The sequence below is a fragment of the Haliaeetus albicilla genome, chromosome 13, assembly GCF_947461875.1.
Source record: "Haliaeetus albicilla chromosome 13, bHalAlb1.1, whole genome shotgun sequence".
Classification (NCBI taxonomy): Eukaryota; Metazoa; Chordata; class Aves; order Accipitriformes; family Accipitridae; genus Haliaeetus; species Haliaeetus albicilla.
This window is the reverse complement of record NC_091495.1, coordinates 28,046,665-28,069,953: the sequence shown is the minus strand read 5'-3', so window position 1 is coordinate 28,069,953 and position 23,289 is coordinate 28,046,665. Positions and strand designations below refer to the sequence as shown.

The window sequence follows — 23,289 nt, the reverse complement described above, 5'->3', positions numbered from 1 at the left end:
TATGCATATAAAAATCTAACCTGGTGAGGATTAGTACTTGCATTGCACTTACCTAGGTGTTACACACTAAAAAAGAAAACACACAATAAATGTATTTTGTGGTCAAGAAGATATTTAATGAGCTCTTAGCTTTGTATGTACATTGTCTGATCCTTCTTTACTGAAAAAGGTAGGAATCTTACCACTTACTTCAACTGGTACAGATGCAAAAGTTGACTACATGACAATTCTGAATGATCATACAAGTCAAAAATTGCAGTAAGACAGCAGAAAACCATGCCTTGCTATCTTACATAAAATATACTCACTAATAGAACAATGAAAATTTCAAGGGAGACTCTTCTCTTAAGAAAATGGTATTAAAAGGTTAGAAAACACAAGTTTATCACTTTTCATTTTGGGAGAAAAAATAAAATACAAGCTCTACAAACTGGTCAGCATGTATTAAGGGTAAGAAATTGCAAAGAAATGTAGAATTCCAGAAAGAAAAATTTTGCTTACATAATCAAATGAAAAAAAAAAAAAATTCCACAATTAAAGAAGGGAAAAAAAAATAAAAAAGAAAAAAAAAGAGTCCTGGAATATAGTCTAGTTCATTAGTGGTGAGAGTTTGTCTCTAATTAAATATTCAGCCCTCGTTTAAAAAACAGCCTGGACAGCAAAGATAAAAGAGTTAAACATCTCAAAATCCTTGGGTTTACACTTTTTTTTTTTTTTTTTAAAGTAATGGAAGATGAAACGAAGCATGCCAATCCTTAGTTGATTTGAATTGTGAACAAACACTTCAGCCACACAGTAACTACATATAAGTGAGAAACTTCTACCTCATGCTTCAGACTTTCTTTTCTTTTGGTATAAGAATCAGAAATGGACAAGAGAGGAACAGCCAAAACAAAAGGAAATGAAAGCAATATAGACAACTTTAAAAAGGTAGAACCCTTCAGAGACTGTTCAGTGAGGTTTTGCAAACTAGCTTCAGGTATCTCTAGCTTCTTTTGTCTAACTCAACAAGAGAAAGACACAGACTTACAGGTGATATGTCACACCAGTTTGCAAGCACTAATTAGTTTTTATCCTTCTTTGGACACCAAAGTTGAGCTTTTCTTTACTGACAGAAAATACAGCTAGTGGATGTCACAGAGTCAATGAGACAATTCTTACTCATTTTCAGCTCCCAGCCTGGTGTAGTGACATTGGTTTCTCCTCACTCAGTGTTTAAATACACAGAAGACCACACACCTCAACCCCTACACCCCAACCCCCAGACACATGCACATGTGAACTTCATTACACGCTCCAGAAAAGCAGGATGGACTGCAAGGCTGGGGATTTACCATCTTCACCATCAACAGACACACACTCATAAAACTCACTTCAGTATTAAGACTTCTGTGCACAAAGGCACAGAAAAGAGCCCCGTTCAGAATGCTCAATAATCAAATTTGGCATTGTAACATCTTTTGACTGGGACTTGTCTATTGTTAACCCAAGTGCCCAATCCACTCATGGTATCTACCTAAGGAGAGCAGATATACTCTCTGTGTGTGGGTCTCACAGCACAGGCAGGAGAAAAATGTAAGTGCCCGAACAATTCTGTACATATTATAGACATATCTGATGAGTTTCAGACTATTTGCATTTCCTATACATACATGAAATCTAAAATCCTCACTACTTACAAAAAACACACCCCCCCTAGAGTTTTCTCCAAATATCTCAAGTTTTGCATCAAAACATTTCCCTGTGACAAGCATATTTGAAGACTTCTTTCTCTTTTTTTTTTTATTGTTTTTGACTTTTTAAAAAAGGAAGTTTCTTCCAATATTCAGATTATTATGGGAAAACTTGGTGCTTACACTTACAGTGACCAGCCTTAGACGCATCTTCCTTGTGTCAGGAGAGGAGAGAAAGAGGCACAAGAAAGAGGCTTTCAAACTCACTATATTTGAAAATGCCTAATATCAGAACTCCTATCAGTTGAAAGCAGAGTGTGTACCAATTTTGTATTTGTTTGACCGTAGTTCTTACAGGTTTCAATTTCAGGCTTAAGCATCTTTCCAACAATAAAAATGATGCAGTTATAAGGCTAGTGAGACTGAAGAAAAATGGGACAAAATGCAGGAGCCAATCATATAGGCTGCTTACGCCTATACAGAGGTATAATAATTTATCTGTCCTTGCAACATAATGATAACAAACATAATAATCTCAAAAAAAAAAGCTGCTTCTATCAAGAAGCTTCTAATTTTATGAGCAAAATTACAGTGTTTTAAGAAAAACTTCACCATTTATAATTTCAAATTGATTGGGATAATATTTTACTCTTGCCTCATTAGCAATCCAGATTCCCAACATCTTTCCTTACACCATGAAACAGTTGAAAACTAAATGTTATACAAAGGGTTTTTAAAAAAAAAAAAAAAGGCAAGCTGATTCTTCAAAAGTCAACAACTACTTTGCATATATACCTTGCCTCTCAAAGCTCTCCATTTTAGTTCTCAAGTGTCTTCCACAGACATATACAACTGTGAGTTATTTCATATGAAATTTATAGACACTGAAGTAATAGTTACACTCTACTTAAGAAAAGTCCCTTGATCTTTACTGTCATTCAAATAATTAATCTTGGGAGAGTCTAAAGCTTTTTTGATTTAATTAAAAACTTCTTCTTCTAATTATTTGCTAGTCATATAGAGTACTGTTCTTCCCAAATACCAAACATTTCTGCCGTAAGAACAGCTAAGCACGGAAGAGTTTATATTTAGTGTTCCTCTTTCACAACGTAAGTATACAGCAACGTGTCTCTCAAAAAGGTTATACCTACCAAAATCAATGTCCAGCAGTGCTGCATTTGCACCTTCTACTAAGATCTTCTTTGGTGGTCCATGTAAAGCCTCATACATGAAATAAACACCATCCCTTACCATTGGTTTTATTTTCTCCATGCAGCCCTGAATAATACAAAAGACTATTGTATAGTATAATTTCATTATGATAAAGCCAGCCAGAGTACAAGTGCTATTCCTCTCTCATAACAATGCTCTTATTCCTTTTGAAAAGGAAAAGCAAACAAAGAAATGCTAAATATGCCATAATGGGTGAACAGGGGAAGGAAGAACATTAGACTCTGATGTATACAATAGACATGTATGCTCTTCCTAGGAGGAAAGAAAGAACAAAAGAGGGGAAAAAGGGGGGGTGGGGGGGTGGGGGGTATAAATTCCAAACTTTTGAAATGGTTCAACTCAAGCTTGATTATAATCACAATACTTTACTGTATTCGGTAATTCATTTCCAAGTGTTCAAAATTTCTCCCCCAAAACCAGCATGTGGGGAGTTCCGCTTCTGGCCATCTGAAGCCAACAAATGCACACAACTATAAAGCAGCATTAATTTGTGACATATATACAGGTATGTTTGTAAGTAGAAGTAAAAAGTTATTTATTGGAATTAAGTGTGAAGTGCCTGAATGCCACTGAGTGGCTGGATGTAAGAAGCCGGTAATGTTCAGATTAACACTTGGTACACAGCCCTTTCCCCATGAGAACATATGAAGTTCTCATTCTAATGATTCACTTCACATGAAATATAACACTTTGTCTTTCAGAATTTAATCAAGTGCATAGCATAAAACAAACATTAAGTGCAAGTAATTTTCCTCAAGCTACAAATAGCTTCAGATATTCTATAATCCTAATGTGTACTAAGTAAACTATAAAGCATTATAAAACACTCAACTTGAACTGATTTTTAGGTCTACATATTGATAAAAATACTACAGCTCAACATAGTCTCACACAGTTAAGTTTCTATAAAATGCATGAACAAAAAGGCTGGGTAAGGGTAAAACACCTGACAATTTCTTCCAAATAAGAACTTAGGTGCATCGCAAAAATCACACTGTTAGGCATAAGAAAATTAATACTAGTGAGAAATCTCACAGCTGGCCCAATTGCAGGGAAAACATCAAATCAGAATTCATAATTAACCAGAAGACTAGTCTGCTGGCAGTCAGGCTTGATTAGTTCTGCTGCTATCAACTTACATTTTAACATGTTGTTCGTATTTTTTTTCTTCCCTTAAGGCTTATTAGAATAATAATTTACTTCAGTTCTTAAGTTTCTGACACAAGGAATTAATATTGTGCTTTACAATGAAACATACCTTCCCCAACTACTATTTTAGGGTTTTTTTCTCCTAGCCAGTATGTTTGAGCAAGTGGAAATCAAAAATAATTCTCCCTATACAAGCCTTTTTCTTAGAAGTTCACAGTATTTCTCTTGAAATTTTGAAATGCTGCATAAAGCAGGGTCAAAAGTGTCTTTAGGGATGCTAGCAGACTCTTTAAAATTGATACATACCAATTTCCTGTAATATGTGTTATGTTTTAACTCCTCACACAAGGGCAAGCATCAGTCACCAGGAAATTTACATATCAGTAACTGCACACAGTGATTACATCATTTAACAGACAGAAGCAGGCTTACCTTGAGCTTTTTCAATTCCCCTTCAATATCTATCTCTAAGGTAGGATATATCGCTTTGTACTGATTGGCTAACACTTTGAACCTGGAAGGTAAAAATGCTTCACTAAGGTTTTTGTTTGTTTTCCTCCTCATGCCCCCACCAACCTTAGGTTTTACTGGTTACATATCTGCAATTATCTGGTGAATAAACAGTTTTAAACAATAAAATATTTTAACAATTATAAAAGAGAAAAATTAATAAAATTATAAATAAAATTAATTTCATATTTTACAATAATTTTTAATATAAAAAGTAACAGCAACCAGAGTAGTACCCAGAAACTGAAAACTATGCTTAAAACTGTGCATTAAAATACAGAAATTACCTCTCAGAAAATTCATCAAAATCAGAAACAAGATCACACATTCTGAGTCCACTTCGAGCTGCTTTTGAAGAATATACTGGACCAATTCCTTTTTTGGTAGTTCCCAAACTTTCAAAAGATAATAACAGGAGTTATTCTTGATATAAAACTAAGATGCGTTTTCTTTAAAGCTAATACCTCCTTAGCATAAAATAAAATGCTGTTAATTGTGAGCATTTAGAACTTTGTTTTAAGCACTTAAAACATGAGATACTTTTAATATGCAACTTAGTTTCAGAATATCACTGTTTATAGACATAAAGATATTAATCTCCCACACACTTCTGGTTTTAAACCAATAACTCTTCATACTTCAGTGAACAATTACGTATTTATTTGTACGCAATTCCCAACTTTTACACTTAAGGAACTGAATGCCAAGACAACATCCTGCAGTACTATGAACTGAAACTAACTAAACACTTTCCTAAAAAGCTGTCCTGAAGACCTAAAGAAAGTCCTCCATAATGCAACAGCACAAACTGTATGGATTTCAAGTTTGTATGTAAGAAATATTTCATTTAATTCTAAATACCTCAGCTGGAGCCAGGAAAACAAATTGCTACCGAGCATCTAAGAGGGACAATGATACTCAAAATGCTGTACATTAGCACGGGTTCAGGAATAGATTTTCCACTGTAGCTGATTCTGAAAACCTGAATTCTTTTCCTTACCCTTACCTACCCACTCTACACGAAAGCCTTTTTCAGCTTATGTCAGTGATAACAAAAGATACAATTTACTTGCACTGACTTTACTGTCAGAGAAGTACAGCTAGTTCATTCAGAAAGTGTCTTCTGCCAGAGTCTTGCTAAATAGCTATCAAAATGGAGCCAAACTGCACTCATCATAGGTAGATTATCAAACACCTTCCCCATCACTCTCAAAAGCTTAAGTAACTTTTTAAAAAGTGAACAGGTGTGCAGCATTTTCAGAAATGTGCTGTACATTGCTAAGCTTAGTTTTGCACTTAGTTTTAACTGTTTTGCTGCTTGTTTTTTCCCTGAGCAGACACACAGAGCCTTATCTTCTTCAATTATAAATTCTGCATATGCAGAGTGGCCCAGATTTCTTCAAACTGCCTTGAAGGTACCATACCATAACTCGATTCAAGAGGGACTCCATTGCAAGTAGAAGGTACAGGTCATATCTAAACTTTAACATAAAGGGTATCAATTGGTTTGTGAGTGAACTGAAACACAGTTCATAATCAGTACATAATTCATTTTAGTTAGGTCATTAGTAGTTTGGAGTAGATTAAACAATACTCTTGGAAAAAAACAGATTCTTCCAATTGGACTCAATACTGAGTAATCTCAGGGAGTGATGTGTTTGCCTCCAGTGCAAGAAGACAGACATTCTGATCAACTTTGCATTATACAGTATCATTAACCAGACCAGGACACTGTGGCTTAAACAGTTGTTTAATTCACACCCTCCACAGAGAACTTTTTTAAGGAGGAGTTGGTTTCCATTTATTTTGTTTCATTAAGACCTGCCAATTCACAAAAGAGTTAAGCTGTCAGAAGACTGTATTTATAGAAGTTAAAACAACTGTATAAACATAATATACTATATTAGTTTACCTTTTCTATAACCTTTCTGCAACGGAAGCTACATGAGCCTTACTTGTGACTGTTTTTGAGCTACATTTGAACAGATAAAAGCATTCAGTTAAAAAATAAACTTTCTATTTATAATGATCAACTTTGAAGTGTTACACACAAAAGAATTTTAATACCAAATATGCTATGCAGTCAAATCTACCGTTCGACATGCTAGCAGGCTATTTCAATTCTCCACCCCACCGCCAAACAGGAGACAGTCTTTTGATAAGTAGTTCATGATAGCCTGCTCTTAACCAGCCTGTAATAGTTCTCCCCCCCCCAAAGTCACTTACAGAGCCTTAAAATTTAGAAGGAAATAGATAGTTTAGCATTTTCAATCCATCAGCAGTTCTAACAAGCTTGAAAACTGTATGATTGTTGCAGAATTTCAAGAACCCCACAGAAAGAAGAAATACAGCCCTTTTAAGAGTGACTTAAGTTTTTTAACTTTGAATGTAACTTTTTTTCTGGGTTTCTTTAAAACAAATTAATTGGAGAAAAGTGGTTATTTCTTCATTGGGCTTCCCCTTACAACCTTTAACACTAACTAATAAAGTGGTTCCTTCTCACAAGTAGCTGACTGACTGACAGTGTTTTTAACTGCAAATATTGTTATACAGCAATTTTAGTTTGTGGTCCGTAAACATTCAAGCACAGCTGATATACACATACTAGCTCATACAAGAAAAATACGTATATTCTTCCATATACATTATATAGACATATATATGTATGTTCGTCCTGTTTACTTTGTAATTCCTAAAATAGCAGGTAACAAGACAGCTGGTACAGCACAGTCAAGTGCGAAAATGACCCAGTGTAAGAATAATTGACAAGTTATCACTCAATATCAACCTGTGTAAAGCAAGATATGCCCAAATCAGACATTCTTTTAAATGTTATTGTCATGGATGATACCTTTTACAGGTCTCAGTAAGGAAGCCTGAATTACTTTTCATCCATCAGACAAACTTCCAAGAAGAGAGATTAAGTTCACTGGTATCTCAGAAGTCTATAGTGCTGCATTACTTTCCAGCTGTAGACATGGCACAGTTAATTCTGCCAGCTTTTTCCCCATCCTCAAGAACTAGTGAGCTACTTGAAAATCACAAGATAGAAACATAGCAGCTAGTTTCTAAAAGTTTCAAAAGCTTCAGAAAGTCAGTAGCAGCATGTAGTAGACAACGTGAACACTTACATGCACTTCTGACAATGAAGCATTGTGAGATACCAAATCAGTCATATCAGACCTTTCAGTTATTTGGAGATGACGAAAGGGTCTTTTGATCTTCATAAACAGAAATATATTTTTACAGAAACAAACACCTCCAGTAAACAAAACATTAGGAAGCAGGAACACTTTTTATAAAGCAAATTAGGAACTAGGAACTTTTTTGTAAGGCGAAATATCAAGATACAACCCTTTCATTAAGAATATAATCTTTTTGCTAGCCACTGGCGGACAAAAGTGTAAGAAATGATCCCTGCATACTCCACATTGAAGAGTTATAAGGATAATTAATACTTGTTTAAACTCAATGACAAACAATAACAGAAGTCCAATGTATCAAGTCATACATTTGTACTAAGTCATCCTATGTTTGACAAAACAAAACTACCTACTTCTTTCCTGCTTGTTCTTGCCTCTGTTGTTCTTGGATGCCATCAGCAGCCTGGTGGAAATCAAATACTAAGAAAATAAAAAAATAACTTAAGTAGAAAATTTGTGTAAAACAAATTACCATATCAGTAACTATTTCTTCAAACCAACTCTAGCCCTGTTCATCAATGTGGAAAACATAAATATACACACTGAAGAGAGGCAAATAAAATGGCAAGAGTTTTTTCTCCTCTTTTACAAGTTACATTTTTTCACAGGAAAGTTCTGAGGTTCTTCAGAGACTGACTTTTTTTTTTTTTTAAGTGTTTATTTTGTAGAATACTTGCAGACTGTATATACACCTCCCCCTACTAAGCCATTTCAGCTTTGTAGTGGCCCAAAAGAATATATGGACAGGAAAGAAAGAAAATATGCAGTTGAAAAAAGATCTGGGAAAACCGGTTATAGTAAAAAATGTCAACTGCTGAAATTTACAGTGGGAACTTTTAAGTAAAAATTCTTATTCATTCTAAAGATTTCTTAAACCACTTTATTTTTATGTTTTAGACAACATCAATTAAAATACATTTGGAAATACAAAAGCTCCCACCAACACCTGTTATGTAAACAGAAGTCATCTTCACAAGCCCCAATTATTTTTTAAAGCATTACGTATTATTGACAGATTAGGCAAAGTATTCCTTGCACCAATTCTGTCTACCATAAAAGCAAAAAAAAAAAAAAAACTGACATGACTCATGTCAAATACAAACAGTGGTGCAACAATTTGCAGGTTAACAGAAGGCAGCTTATTTTTCTTAAGTACTACCTCCTGAAGTTAAAAAACTAATCTACACATTACATAGGAAAGACTGAAAACTTGCAAGAAACAGACTCATTTAATTAAGTACTCTAGTCTCTTTAAAACAAGAGTGGTTCTCCTTGTTTGCCTTACCAATTTATTTTGTGTTTCTTTCCACACATCTCTGTAATTTAAAGGATTAGATTATCCCCAGCAGTTTGAACCTATTTTTGGCTGATCTTTTGTTACAGACTAATCATTCACAGATCGCCAATACCCAATTTAGAGAAGACATATTTATCATTGCAATAGATCTCCAGACCGTCATCAAAACTTTCTAAACAGAAGCATTCTCAAAGTTCATTTATGTTAACAGGTTGAATAATTAAGGGTGACAGTCAATAACTGGTCCTTTTTACTCAAGACCAGTTTAGCTATGAAAACTTCACAGTATTGCCATTGCAATATAATCATCGCAGAACAGTTTTTCTAACAATCTAGTCATTTCCAAGTAATTAACCTACAGTGCTTCTACTCTCAGAAAGGATTTTAGTAACTTAGGAACAGTTACTCAACTATTTCAAACTCAGTAGTTACTCCAAAGTAAAAATGTATTTATTCTGAAATAACATGTTCACTCACTAAACTATTCCAGATTGTGGGGTTTTGTGTTGGTTTTTTTTTTCCTTAAAAAAAAAGCAAAACCAAAAGCAAAACCTTTTTTCCGGTGTTATAAGCTTTTATCTGATAATGACCTAAAAAGTTTGCATCTTCAGAAGATGACTACCTGAGCAGCAATAAGCCCATTTCCCAATACATGCAGTTACATAACTATTATGTTACGACATCTAAAGATCTAATCTAAAGGATTAATTTATGTAATAAAGATGTCCCAGGAGTGATATAGCAAGAGCCTCCGAAGCTCTGTTTCAAGTGGTTTGGATTCTAAATGCTATTTTACTCCAGGCTTTGAACTGCAGAGTTGTCTGGAACATAGGCTGGAATCAACGCTTGACTGATGAGCTCCCTGGGAGGAGGGCTGCCATTCTCTGCATCCCTATAGAGTCCTTCCCCATAAAGTCTCCTTTCTGAAGTATGTAGCAATTTACTTGGTAGGGAGCCTGTTAGTTTGGAAGTCACGCCCAGTCAAGTGGTTTCACAGCAGAGAAGTTGCTATAACCAACACTGCTCTTACACCAAAGGGGGAAATGAATCCTTCAGTCAATTAACTTCTGAACTGCTTTTTGACTGCTTTGCACCTCTGATCTTTGATTTGGAAAGTGAACCTGCTTTCTGCCTAGGTTATGCTTATGGAATAGGATTAGAGAGTCGCTAGAATATAAACCTGGGAGGATCCTGAGTGGCGAGTGATTTTTTCTAGGACCTTCAATAAACCAAAGCAGCATATGGAGACTTACTCCAAAGAAAAGTATATACCTATATGAAGAGATGGCTAAAAATTGTCATGCTTTTACTGCCATTGGAAGTTTAGAGAAAATAAATGTTAACAAAAAAATCAACAAAAAAAACCAAACCACAAACAGGAACTTACCAATATGAGCCCTGTCAGAAATTATTAGTCTTTTTTCCCAGCCTTCTAGCCCTTAAAAGACAAAATGAAATAGCTCAAATTATGTTTTATATAGCATTTCTGTCTTCTGATGTATAAAGGATAAATACTTCTCATATTTAGTCTTCAGTTAATCTATTTAAAGATTGAACAATCACATTCCAGAGAAAAAAACCCAGTAGATTTCAATAATTAAAACTTGGCATCAGCCTATAAAGCTGAGAAAGTCAGGCTTATTCTGAGGAAGAATACTAGCTATTCTACGAGTTCCTCAATTTCAGCAATCAATCAGTAGCTTTTTGTTTTTGAATAATCGAGAGCATTGCTTTACTTCACTTACAGTAGACTGCTGCCAAACATGGCCATACACATAACAGAAAGTATCCAAACTGAGATCTGAATCAGGAAGCGATTACCACAGCATTTGTTTACATTAACATGTATCAAACTGTACACTAATATTGTAAGAAGTAAAATGACTATGAACAGGTAACACACTTCGACAAGTTGTTTCATTTCTTAAATTCACTGCTTTAAGCAAAGAAAAATGTCTGCAGATAATTCATATTTAGAACATGTTCTTTTCTGAAACTGTACAGAGACTCCTTTTGTCCGTCTTCCCATGAGGGCCTTGGGACTTCTAGTGAGACTCCTGTCAAGAACTAGCAGCTAAATGGATTTCTGGAAAAAAAGAAACCTGTACGTAACCTCTACAGAAGCATCCGCAATCTAAATCTTTTGAGGAGGGCCACACAAACTATTTGAAGGGTAGTATCTTAAAATTTTCTCACCTTTTCCTTTCTTTAAGTTTTTTTCAGCTTCTTCAAAGAGTCCTGGCAAATGAATTACAACACCATTTCCTGAAGAAAACCATTACGCAAAATTTAGTGAATTATGTTGAGCATGGAAAAAAACATTCCAAACAATTCAAAGACATTTCATGTTTTGAATGCAGAGTATTTTGTTTAAGTTTTTAAACTTTGAAGACATTGCAATTTTTAGTCTTATGAATTAATCTGTTAAAGACTTATTTACCCCTAAAGTATGTGTTTCTAACTAAATGCATTGAATCTTTCTAATAAACTCAACAAACTTTCAATTTAGATCAGGACAAACAGTAACAGCATCGTGGGACAGTCCAGAATGCAACTTCCTTGTACCTAAAATTAACTTCCCTTTGTACTTCATTTTAATAACCCTATTGTTTTTTAAAAGCTTTGCACATTTCTATCATCATTATAAACATTAGCATCCCCTCAGGCACTCTTCTGCTGTAAATAGACACAGAATATTCTGTATATAGAGTTGGGGTTGTTAACAGACTAGCAAAAATAACAGAGGAAAAAGCTCTATCAAAAGCAAGCTCGCTTTCCTACAGCTGTCACATTGCTCAGAAAAAGACTACCAATTCATACAATTAAACAGCATCACTGACTGCTTAAGAAGGAACATTTCCATTTAGCAAAACTGAACCATCTTAAGGTCATACCAAACTCAGTACATCAGCAGATCCAAAGCTATCAGTATGGTAACATCTAGCTGAAGAATGAAGGGACCTGCCATTTGTAACTATTTGCATATTACTTAATTTCACATAGACAAAAAGCATTCTAAACACCAAAATACAAAGTATTTAAGACTTCATCACTGTAACCTTCATGGTACAGTCCTAATTGACAGTAATAATCTATTCTAACACTCCAATCATTTTGCCCTTGCCCCCCACCCTTTTTTTTTTTTTTAACCTATAAGCCCTTTCAGTGGAACCTTAAGCCAGATTTTTTTTTTTCCCCAAAAGAGGTTTTAAACACAGAGCAGACCTAAAGTAGAACAACAAACTTCCAAACAGACAAGACCAAGAGATAGGATACAGACAAGACAATTTGTAAAGAGCTCTCTCCTGTCTACTCTATTTTTAAAGGATGGGGTCTTTCCTACTCAACCCTGAGTCCACCAAACAAAATATGGCAAATGAGCATCCTTTTTTACTGTTTTCAAGCAATAATCTTCTAAAGAAACATAACACAGTAACACATCAAAAGAGAATAAAAGTACTACCATCTGCCACAGCCCGCAAAACTAGAAGCGGTTAACATCCCAACGTCCCTTTCATCAGAGGAATTTTCATGCCTATTGGCTCAATTTCTGTAGAAGTATTAGGCAGGGCAAGTTGATCCAAAACTATCTCGCTATCAAGTCACAATGTAGCAGCTGAAAAGAGGCAATTAACCACCAATTCCCATCAAGTAAAGAGTTAATGCTGACTGCAAGCATAAAGTCACTACAAGCTGGACCCAAGAATTCAGCAAGTACTGTTTATGAACCAAGTAACTAGCATCAGAGGCTCTTTAGTTGCTATGGTGTTCAGCAAAGTGTCAATGATCACTTACTCCTGGCACATGTACCAAGCTGAGAGGCAAGACTATAGACTCAAAGCAATGAGATATGCAGGAAGAAGTGACAGGAAGAGCATGGCAATAGACTCCTGATTTGGAGAAGTACACTGTGTAAGGGACAGGAGTTCTGGGTATCAAAAAAGCAGGATGGAAGTGTTGATAGGTCATAGCCTTTAGCAATCCAGAGACTCACCTGATTTGTTAAACAAGCACATGAGTACATGCATAGTTATAACGCTGTGTCAACATGTTTTATATTTACCTTAATTTTTAGAAGGAAATTTTAAGGGCTACACAGCATTATTAAGTAGGTTGGTCATACAAGCATTCCAAAGAAAATAAACAATGTAGGATTGGCAACAGGATTCCAAGAGAGGGAGTGGGGTAAATACAGTTGTGGGGACAACAGACAGGACAACCTAAACCCCCCTTCAGGAAGCAAACAAATCATAGATTCTGACATCACATAGTACTGCCATAGCCCTAAACCTTCTAATGTACTCTCCAGAGAGGACTTCTTGGTAAGAACTATATAGTGCAGAAGTCTTTTGGAGTCAGCATTCATTTCACAACCCAACAGAAAAGGGAGGAAAGATCTATCTTTCAAAAGGTACTGGTAGTTACTTAGCAGGGTTGAAGGTTAAAACAGAGAGGAAGAATTCTGAGAATAAAAGAAATAATTCGTAGAGAAAATAAGAGGGAGCAGGAGAATGAAGATACACTGGGCAGCTAGCTGTTTGCATTGATAGGACAGACAAGAACAAAGATAAACTATCCAAGACAATAAAAGAAACCTCCATAATCCAAACTTCACAACTGAGTTAAGACAGTATTAAGAAGATAGTAGAGCAGTTCAGGCCTATGAGAATTTGAGAATGAAATATCCTGATCCTGTAGGTCCTCAGATATACTTTGCTATTTTAACTTGTCAGAAGTCTGTAGCTACAGTATTGTCTAGTTTTTAGAGATGTCCCACTCACCAATGAATGCAGTGACTTTTGGATTGATGATCCCACTTGGCAGAAGATGAAAGTCATACTCCACAGAATCCACAACAACTGTATGCCCTGCATTATTGCCTCCCTGGGGGTGGGGTGGAGGCGGGTGGGAGAAGAAAGAAAAAAAGTGTTAATAGTTTTTGATACTAAAAGACAAATGAACACAGTATAAAGATGGAATAAACTGGTTCCAGCTCCAATTCTGCAGCCTTTGTTTCTGTTACTGACAAAAGATCTTTGAGAGATCTCCTTCTCCCAGGAAATCAGCCAAACTTGTTTTGTCAAACTTGACAATTTCAACATCAGTATTATCCATTATATAGACTTTGGACAGTATTTTGGTTTATCAAAGGTACAAAAGCTTGGAATAAGATTAAAACTTTCTAAAAATTATTGGACAGAAGCATAAATATTCCAGTACATGCAAACACTTCTAAAAGCCATCATCAGTTTTACTCTCTCTAACTGTAACAGGAACCTAGTAAGTATTAAAAGTGGAACTGCAACCTTACAAAAAAAAAAAAATCACCAGTCAAAATGAGTACATAAACCCATACATCTATTGGGAAAGGTTAAGTCTAGCTGGCAATGTGCAGGCTTGTTGTTCTGAATTTTGGGTTCAGTCTTTTGAATGTTTTTCTATGAGTAGTAACCAGTGAAGTTAACTTGTTCATTCTGTACCTCCTCAGCGATAAGAGAGGTTGGTAATAATACAAGTCATTTATATCTGAAATATGCTGTTAAGGAGTGAATCTAGAGGCAACTAAGATGACTGTGGTTTTGTAAGATACCGGAAACCTAACACTTAACATTTCTAGCATTTTTCATTACCACAGAGAGTATTAAGAGATTTGTTAAACTGTGAAGTACGTCTAAAATACAAAAAGAAGCTGATGACCAAGTCTTAAGGAGGGTCAAGACAAGCCTATAAAACGAAAAAGATTACAAAATAGTTACTAAATATCCCCAGTTCTTGTTTGTTGTACTTTTGAAAATAAGCTTTCACTCTCTTGTGACCGAGTCATTTGTGCAAGACAAGGTTACATACAAAATGGTTCTGTTTGTCGTAACTACAGGAACATCCTTTACAGGTACCTTGCACCAGAAATAAACAAACTGCTTCATAGAAGGAAAGCCTTAAAGAAAAGACTTTTAATCTAAGCATTCTTTCAGCACAAGACAAACTGAAGAAAGGCATTATATGAAAAGAAAAAAGAAACTATATGAAAAATTAATCTATGAAATTATAAATCTGAAAGATTTCAGAATAATGTATCACAAAAGATCTTTTCTAAGCAATGGACTCAACAGCTACTCACTACTACTACATTTACAAAGCATGAATGCAATACATAAAGCCATATATCTGACATTACAAATAAAGAATATTATTAGATATCAAACATTTGTGCCAATATGTAAATACACATGCCACAGGTAAAAGCGTAATCTCAGTGAAGTTAGCAATGAAAATTCTTGTAATTTCAGCATTATTTATTTCAGGACTTACAGCCGCTCCACCTCCTTTGGAAAAAGGGAAGACTTACAAACCTTCACCCAACAAAGGAAATGTCTGAATTTAAGAAAAGTTTAAATGATTTAGTAATTTAGTAGAGTTTTTCCATGCAGTGAACTGTACCTTGAAGACGTGGTAAAGATTTCTGGATGCAGATGGTTTTCACTGCAAATGATCTGACTTAATCAGAGAATGCCAAATTTTCAATTCACAACATGTGAAACATATTGAATGCATAAATAAAGCAAGCCTTTCAAGTTTATTCTTTTAAGAAAATAATAAATGTTCAGGTGTAACCTTCCTCTTCGTCCTTCCATCCTTTCTATTCAACAGTAGCTGTTAAGAAAGATTATTTAGCAGTCTACCAACTCTACAGTTGTATCTTTGATTTGAAAGGATGTTAACTAGCTACATTAGCAGGTAGATCATTTACAACTATTTCTTAAATGCAATGCTGATACTCCTGAGCTACTACAAGTTACTCTAAAACTAGATAATATTCTAAGAACTAACAAGTTATATACATACATAAAATATACAAGCTTTTTTAAGTAAGAAAAGACATTGGTTTTCTACTCAGTGTTTCAGAACCTAAGCAAAACCTTTCCTGAGGAAGAAAGAACAGCTATATACTAAAGCAGCATTTACAGTCAAGTACATCTGCTGAAAGTGGTAGTTATCTTCTTCCTCAGATTCCTTCAAATTAGTCCTATTTGATTCACCGGTAATATCAGTCCAGACAAATTTAACAAGAGCACTGAAGTGCTTTAAATGAAAATTCAATAAATAGGCCTAAGTACAACACTGAAGTACTGAGGTAGTAGTAATTTACATATGGGAAGATGAGTCCAAATTCTCCCACTGCAGCATAAATAAACGGGACTACTAATCCATAAGCAACACTAGGATTAGTGAATGACTATTCATTTGAAATCCCCTACTAACTGGATGACTTAATTTCATGTTTTGCTTCTCAATTTATTTAAAAAAAAAAAAAAAAAGGTTTTCTAGCATCATGAATGTCAAATAAAGAGAAAAAAAAATTGGCCATTGTAGAGATTAGATCACAATTAACAATAAATTCTTAATCTTTTGAAGTCTGACAAGCTATTGGTGCCATTCAGATGTAGTAACTTAAAGTTCAGCGGTCCCATCTGCTTGAGCAAGGTGTACAGCATGCAGACTCAGACTCTGTTAATCATGAGAACAACTGCTGGGTTTTGGTGGTGTCCAGATTTCTCCCTTGCACTGCTGAGTGATGCCAAGGTATGTTGTTTCCATGCTCATTGGAAAATACCCCCTGGCTGACAGAATAAAAATGGCATCTTACTTTTTAAACCTTGAACTACACGCACAGCACAGCTCACACTTCATCTAGAAGCAAGCTAAGTTATATATACTTCTGCATGTTTAATGTGAGCAGTTATACTTTAAGGGATTTTGCTAGAGACTAAAGTAGAAAACTTGACATGATGTGTGATGAATCGCCATCTGAACACACTCCTAGGCCATTCTAATACCTCAAGGTTTCCAAATACTTGTTTTCAGATTGGACTCGAATTTGAATCTCAGAATTTAGTTGTTTATATTATGATTCCTACGACATGAAAAGATTCAATCCCAAATGCACTACTGATAGCAGCCGTCTGGTAGAACATTAAGTCAGTCCCCATCATGCTTTGGATGTCGTTCTGTCAAAATGTGTCATTTTGAAAAATATTTTTAATTTCAAACCATATTCTAGGAGAGCATTAAAACAACAGCATTTCATTAATCCGGTTTTCAAAATTCTGCTGTTGATTTACAGGTAAGCTCTACCTTAACTGCAGAAGTGCAAGCGTATAGTTACAGAGTTAGGAATTGTAATATATTAAAAGAATGGTTCACACTGTACACTTACAGTGAACTAGCAGTAAAGTGTACACATGTTGTGTGCTCAGACATTGCACAACACGGGTTTGGTAAACAATTCCAATTACAGAAACCTGAACTCAGAGTTCTAGTGGTGGTGGGGTGGAGGGGTGGGTTGTTGTTAGGTTATGGGGTTTGGGTTTGTTTTGGTTTTTTTCCCTTCCTCCAGAAATTGATGATAATGCCAACATCTTTGTAATGAAGGCAACTATTGCCTCTGGGCATTATTCAAGGTATAAACTGATGAGGTCACTCCTGGCTTCAATGCTTTCCATCTGGATTTCTCACTTCTCCTCCCTCATCCCACTAAACCAAATGGGACCAGTTAGGTCATTCAAGCTAACACTCCTTTGATTCAAATGTTTAAACATTATTAATGGAGAACTAACTGTGGAATTTATTTTCACCATTAGTTAAACAAAGTTCATGCTCAAATGATCTTCAATACATTGTATAAAGCTTTTGCCAGAGGGAAATTAAGACATAAAAGTAATTTCTTGAGGCTGGCAATACTCCCCAGTTAACTAAATAGAGCAATCAGTCTACCATATCTCAGTAACCTTCTAGGTAGCTAAACCACAGGAGTTCTCTCCCAGCCACGTGAAAACTGAAACACCTACCTTGGGCCAACACAGACAGAGAGGCCAAGTGCATGGCAAGACCAAAAGATGCTCTTGCTCAGTCTGGAATATGCTACGTGCATGTAGCGATGACTACTTTTCCCTTTCTCCCTGCACAACGGCAAGATTTCCTTCATCTGAGCCAACAAGCGTCCCATGGCCAACATACTCACCCATTAGGGCAAGGCAACTCTGGATTCAGTTACAATCAGACAGATTGCAGAAAAGGATTGAGGGGTGGAAAAGATGACTTCTTGGAAAAGATCAATTCTTATACACAAGAGGTACAAGGCAGCACCAGTGGCACTCTGAACAAAGAACTTCTTCACTGGGGTGCTTTCTTCCCATTCTGCAGAACAGTAGCAGAGGAAGCCCCTCCAGAAGTCAGAATGCAGGCTGTGGGGGAGGTCAGGCAGCCAAGGCAGAGCTGGCTTTGCCAGCGTAAGAGAAATAATATTGTGTGGATTAAAAAAAAAAAAAAAAAATAAAAAAAATTAAGAATAAAGCTAATCAATAAGACTGAATAGCATGACAGTCAGGAATGTCTAACAGACTCAAGACTTCACTTGCTCGGTATTGCAATGCAATATTTTATTCCAAAATTATGCAAAAGAGGCTTTCTGAAATACAGCAAAGACACAAATACCTAATGCAAAACACAAGTGAGAAAGCCCTCTTAAGAAAAAAAGAAAGATCCTTTTAGCAATTTTTAGGTAAGTTAAACTTGCAGAAGACCAAAACAAAAAAAAACAGTTCAGGATAGGCAGTATAGGTGGGACCAGAAGAGAGCTTTCAAGGTCCAAGTACCTGCTAAACACAAACCCACTGAACCTCCTTCATAAAGTTGGGTTTTTTTTTTCTAAACCCTCAGATCATCTGCCAGAAGAGCAGAATCAAAATTTTGAACCTAAATAAGACTGTCTCTCTTAAAAGTCATTTCACAACCTTTTCTCTCTCTCCTCCCCAAACCTCCTGTCTGTCAGTTCAAACAGCTATTAAGAAAAAAATTCTAATTTTAAAAATAATTTAAAAACCATAATACTCTAAACATTAATCACTGAAAATTAATTCTGATTTTTATTCTACCAACAACTGTGTATATTATTTTCTTAAACATATAATTACCACAGAGGAGATAAATTGGGTTTTGCATACTTAAGTATCCCCTGCACTCATCCTTCAAGTTTGGATACATACAGCAGAATCCTTACATGCCATGAGCTTCTCATTTCAACAAACACAATCTAGAATATCCCAACATTTTTTATTTCAAGTCTTTTCATTCTGGAAGTCATGCCAAAAGGTGTCTGCTAGTTACCTGAAAATTTTCTTAGTACAGCATCATCCCTGAAACATACCAAGGACACAGTCAGACAACAAACACAGGTGTTTATTGCCCAAAAGGCTGCATCACCTAGCATTCAAGTACTGTGAACTAGAAGTATACAGTTGGAAATCATCAAGAAGAAAAATCAGTTCTTGTTAATATTACACCAGAGACTAAACACTTCATAAATTTAATATGCATAATGCTTAACTTTTACTTATTTAACACTGAAGTATCTCTCTAGATTAGGTTATTACTAGGCTATTTAGGTAAGAATAGAAATGATCTCCCTTAGGTTCTAATAATGCTCACATAGAAGACAGAACAGTATTTAAAAAAAAAAAACAAAACCCGAACCATTTCTTTACAGGTTTTCTTTACATTAGAAAACAGCCTCTGAACTTGGGCTCATTTCATCACAGAAAACTGAGTATACATTAAAAATAGGTGCATGCTTTGCTAAAGAACAGAACATAAAACAGATTCTCCATCTAGCAACAAAGCATGTACCCAAAACAAAGAGCAATAAGAACCAGTAACAACACACTATACTCCTATCAAGAGGCTAACACAGGCTTACTACTCCTGAAGTCCCAAGCATACTTGGCTTAGATATAGCACCATGTATTTGTGCATCTCTATCAAGGCACAGCATTGCCGTTTTAGCATACTCTGAGGTTTCCATTCAGTTTGTTTGTCCTTTCTTTTTTCCTTGCACTATTTTTTATCCTCATATCTTTCAACACAGTATTTGCAACCATTCTCTCTCCTCTCCCAAAGGATTCTTCAGTGACCAAGGCGTCAGCCCTTTCAGCAGCCCACAGCTTTACCAAATAGCAATGTTAAATTGTGTCCCTAATTGAATTTCCCCAACTTTTCAACCAAGGCCCACTGTTTTTGCTCAAGACTTTGAAACAACACACCAAAGTTAGAGTGGTTGGTTTCATGGCTGGACCCAGCCTCCAGTTTTCAGATTACCAGTTGCTGCCTGCACTGCTGCCAGCAATGCTGAAGGAGTAACTGCCACCAGGTGACACTGAACATTTGTGCTGATAACAGGGAAAAAACACGAGCTTGCTCAAAGTGAAGGGGGCACCAAACACCTATTCCCCCCCCCCCCCCCAACAATATCAGTTCAAACAATTCACGGAATTATGAAGTTGGGCATCTTAGAAATAGCTGTTTTAATAATAGCCTTGATGCAAAAAGAAACAAACCAAAACAAAAGACCACCTCAGCCATGACAGTTTCCCAGTACTCTTTTTAAAGAGTTGTTGGTTTGTTTTTTGGAGGGTTTGTTTGGTTATTGTTTTGTTGTGTTGGTTGTTTTTTTTTAAACTTCTGCACATATCCTGCTCAAAAGGGTGCCAGCTGGACTGGAATGAAAAATTTCTTTCCATTTATTTGGAGAGACAGTGTGAAAGTCATCACGAAAAAGCAGCATGAACCTATGCATTTCAGTATATGGATTTAGTTTAGGGACTTTTTAGTTTGATGCTCTGATGGATGAACAATTTAAAATCCTATTAAGACACAGCAGCCTTTCTTCTCCTTTCATGATCCTGACACTATTATATTATACCATTATTTTAGAGTATTTTAAGTCATTAAGTGGAATAGTGAAAGTGATATCAGACCCAATCTACAACATTTTAAGCAAAACCTGTTGTTGTAAGATAACTAAATGCATAAGCTTTTTAAAAAGGCATTATTCCAACTTTACTGGTGTGGTATGCTTAAATCACTTCCTTGAAAAAGCATATGATCCCTGACCACTAGGCTGGTAATCCTGAAATATCCAGGCTATTCAACATGTAGAACAGCTAAGTATACAGGACTCTGACAGAAAGGTGCATAGTAATAGACAAATTATCACACGAGTACTGTTAGAATTGACAGCAATCCGGGTGACAAAACCCTATATTTACCCACTTTCTAGAAGCCTGATTCCAAAAACATTCCCTATGAAATACCACTTTTGAAACTTCCTTTTACAGTGGTAAACTGCTCAGAGATATTTTTTAAAGCAAACAAAAAAAAGGGGAGGGGAGTCTTCAGCTTGCTAAAGAAGATTAAATAGCCTAAAAATCCTTCTCAGTGTAAGCACCACACCCAAGAATCTGCATCCATATATTCCATTTAGATAGGTTGGTCAGTACTACACACAAAACAAGATACTATTCTAAAACGTACCTATCCTGGCAAATGTGAACAGAATCAGTTACATATGCACAGAGGGCGGTTAGCAAAGATAGCAAAGACAGCTGCAAGTATTGCACGTCTGGGGGCCGTTTGATAAACATTCTTAGGAAACACCCTTTTTGCAATAGTTTTGAGTGCCTGAAAATAATAATTGGGAAGGAAAAAAATTATCTGCTAGTTGACATTTTACTGGAAACAAGCTTGAAATTTCAATAAATCAAACACGTGACTCCTGCTAGCCAAAAAACATTGTCGAAGCACTGGAAGGCAATACTTACCACAAACAATACACTCATGCACATGACTCAAACACACCAGTTACCACAATACTGTACCATGGTCCAGACAGTACCACTGGAAAACATACTGAAGACTCATCAATAGTATCAGAGGACTACATTTTAAACATATTGACTGAACAGTATTTCTAAAAGGACATCTACTGTAATCTTCAGGTAAATCATTTCAGCACTTCTCCGATCTATGCAAAATGGCTTATTTTCTCTTGTATTCTATACCTTTTAAATACCTTAACTGCCAACTGAAGTATTTTGGCTAAAGAACTGAATAGAACTAGCAACAATACTAATGCAAGTACCTGACTACAGTTTCATATTATTATTTTTTTCCTTATAGCTCTGAAGACTGAAACAATTTTTAGAAGTGTAACTCTTAGAAAGGTGTGTTCTGGAGCCAAACTGGTAAACTCAAAAGAATATATGAACAACCTTGAAGCAAGGCAAGTCTTCTCACTTTAAGCCTTCACATAGCACAACAGCTCTTCAGCTTGTTAAATTCTGTCCATGCAGAAGAGCTTCCAAATCATGTATAAAGCATGGAGAAGGAGCATTCATAATAATATTTAACAGCAATTTTTCTTCTGGCATTGCATTGCTGTACTAGTCAAAAGCCCCCAAGGAACATTCATGTATTGAGCTAATTCACTGGACAAATAAGCAGCAATCTTTTTTGGAGTTATGGCAGTGTCTTGATAATTTAATGAAGTTAATTTGACAAAATAGTAATGACTTATGCCTGTCTTCAGAAAGTCTACTTGATGACTACTTCACCAACCTTTCTGCATCATGACCTTTATTGTCAGGATTAAAGATGCCCTCTTTAGACAAAAATATTATCTTCTTGCTGAATTAAAATAGTGCAAGAAAGTTTATCAGGTAAGACTTCAGGTTTACAGTGCTTAACCAGCCACTACCAAAACTTGGCTAACAGAACACTGAGGTTGAAACAACCACCGCTACGGGTTTTGTTTTGGGTTTTGCTAAATATGAAGGTACAACCAAGAATGTTTCCTAAGAAGTAATTTATTCAAGAATAACTAATTTGGCTTTCCATAAATATGCTTCAACAATATTAATGTTTACCAAGGACATAAAAATTTTAAATTTAAAAAAAATATCATCAAACTGGGAGTTACAAGCTCCAGTGTGTTTTATATGCAATGCCTGCTAACAAGAGCTCATCTGAAGCTAAGTGAAGCCAACAATTGAGGAAGCATGGAATCTCATTTTCCAAAAAGACTTTGAAAATGATACAAAGCCATACTCAAATGCTTATAGAGAAATCCTTAACCAGGACTTTTTCCTCTGGTGAGTTTGCTCAGAAAAGTTCCATGCTCCTGGGTTTGCAGCCAAGCTCACTGATTTACCTGAAAAGTATGCAAAGGACCTGACCACTTGTCCTTCCAGTTTAAGGGAGGAGGATTTGCAGTTCTCCCATTTTCCTGACACACACAGGACTCTTCCAGGAAAAATGTACACACTTAGTATATCTATCATTCACTGAAAGACTCTCAATCTTAAATTCATTCTAGCTTCAAACTTTGGGTTTT

General features: G+C 35.7%; 1 protein-coding gene across 1 annotated transcript in view; it reads right to left on the bottom strand.

The window, feature by feature from the left end:
• The window catches only part of ADSS2 (adenylosuccinate synthase 2), a 38,980-nt gene that overhangs the window by 8,379 nt on the left and 7,312 nt on the right, over positions 1 to 23,289 (bottom strand). Inside the window, exons 2-8 of the mRNA XM_069800607.1 lie at positions 13,847 to 13,949; positions 11,262 to 11,330; positions 10,453 to 10,503; positions 8,122 to 8,188; positions 4,853 to 4,960; positions 4,488 to 4,569; positions 2,825 to 2,951 (exon numbers count right to left, since the gene is read on the bottom strand). Of these exons, the coding sequence (XP_069656708.1) occupies positions 2,825 to 2,951; positions 4,488 to 4,569; positions 4,853 to 4,960; positions 8,122 to 8,188; positions 10,453 to 10,503; positions 11,262 to 11,330; positions 13,847 to 13,949 (607 nt within the window). The remainder of the gene's footprint in view (positions 1 to 2,824; positions 2,952 to 4,487; positions 4,570 to 4,852; positions 4,961 to 8,121; positions 8,189 to 10,452; positions 10,504 to 11,261; positions 11,331 to 13,846; positions 13,950 to 23,289) is intronic.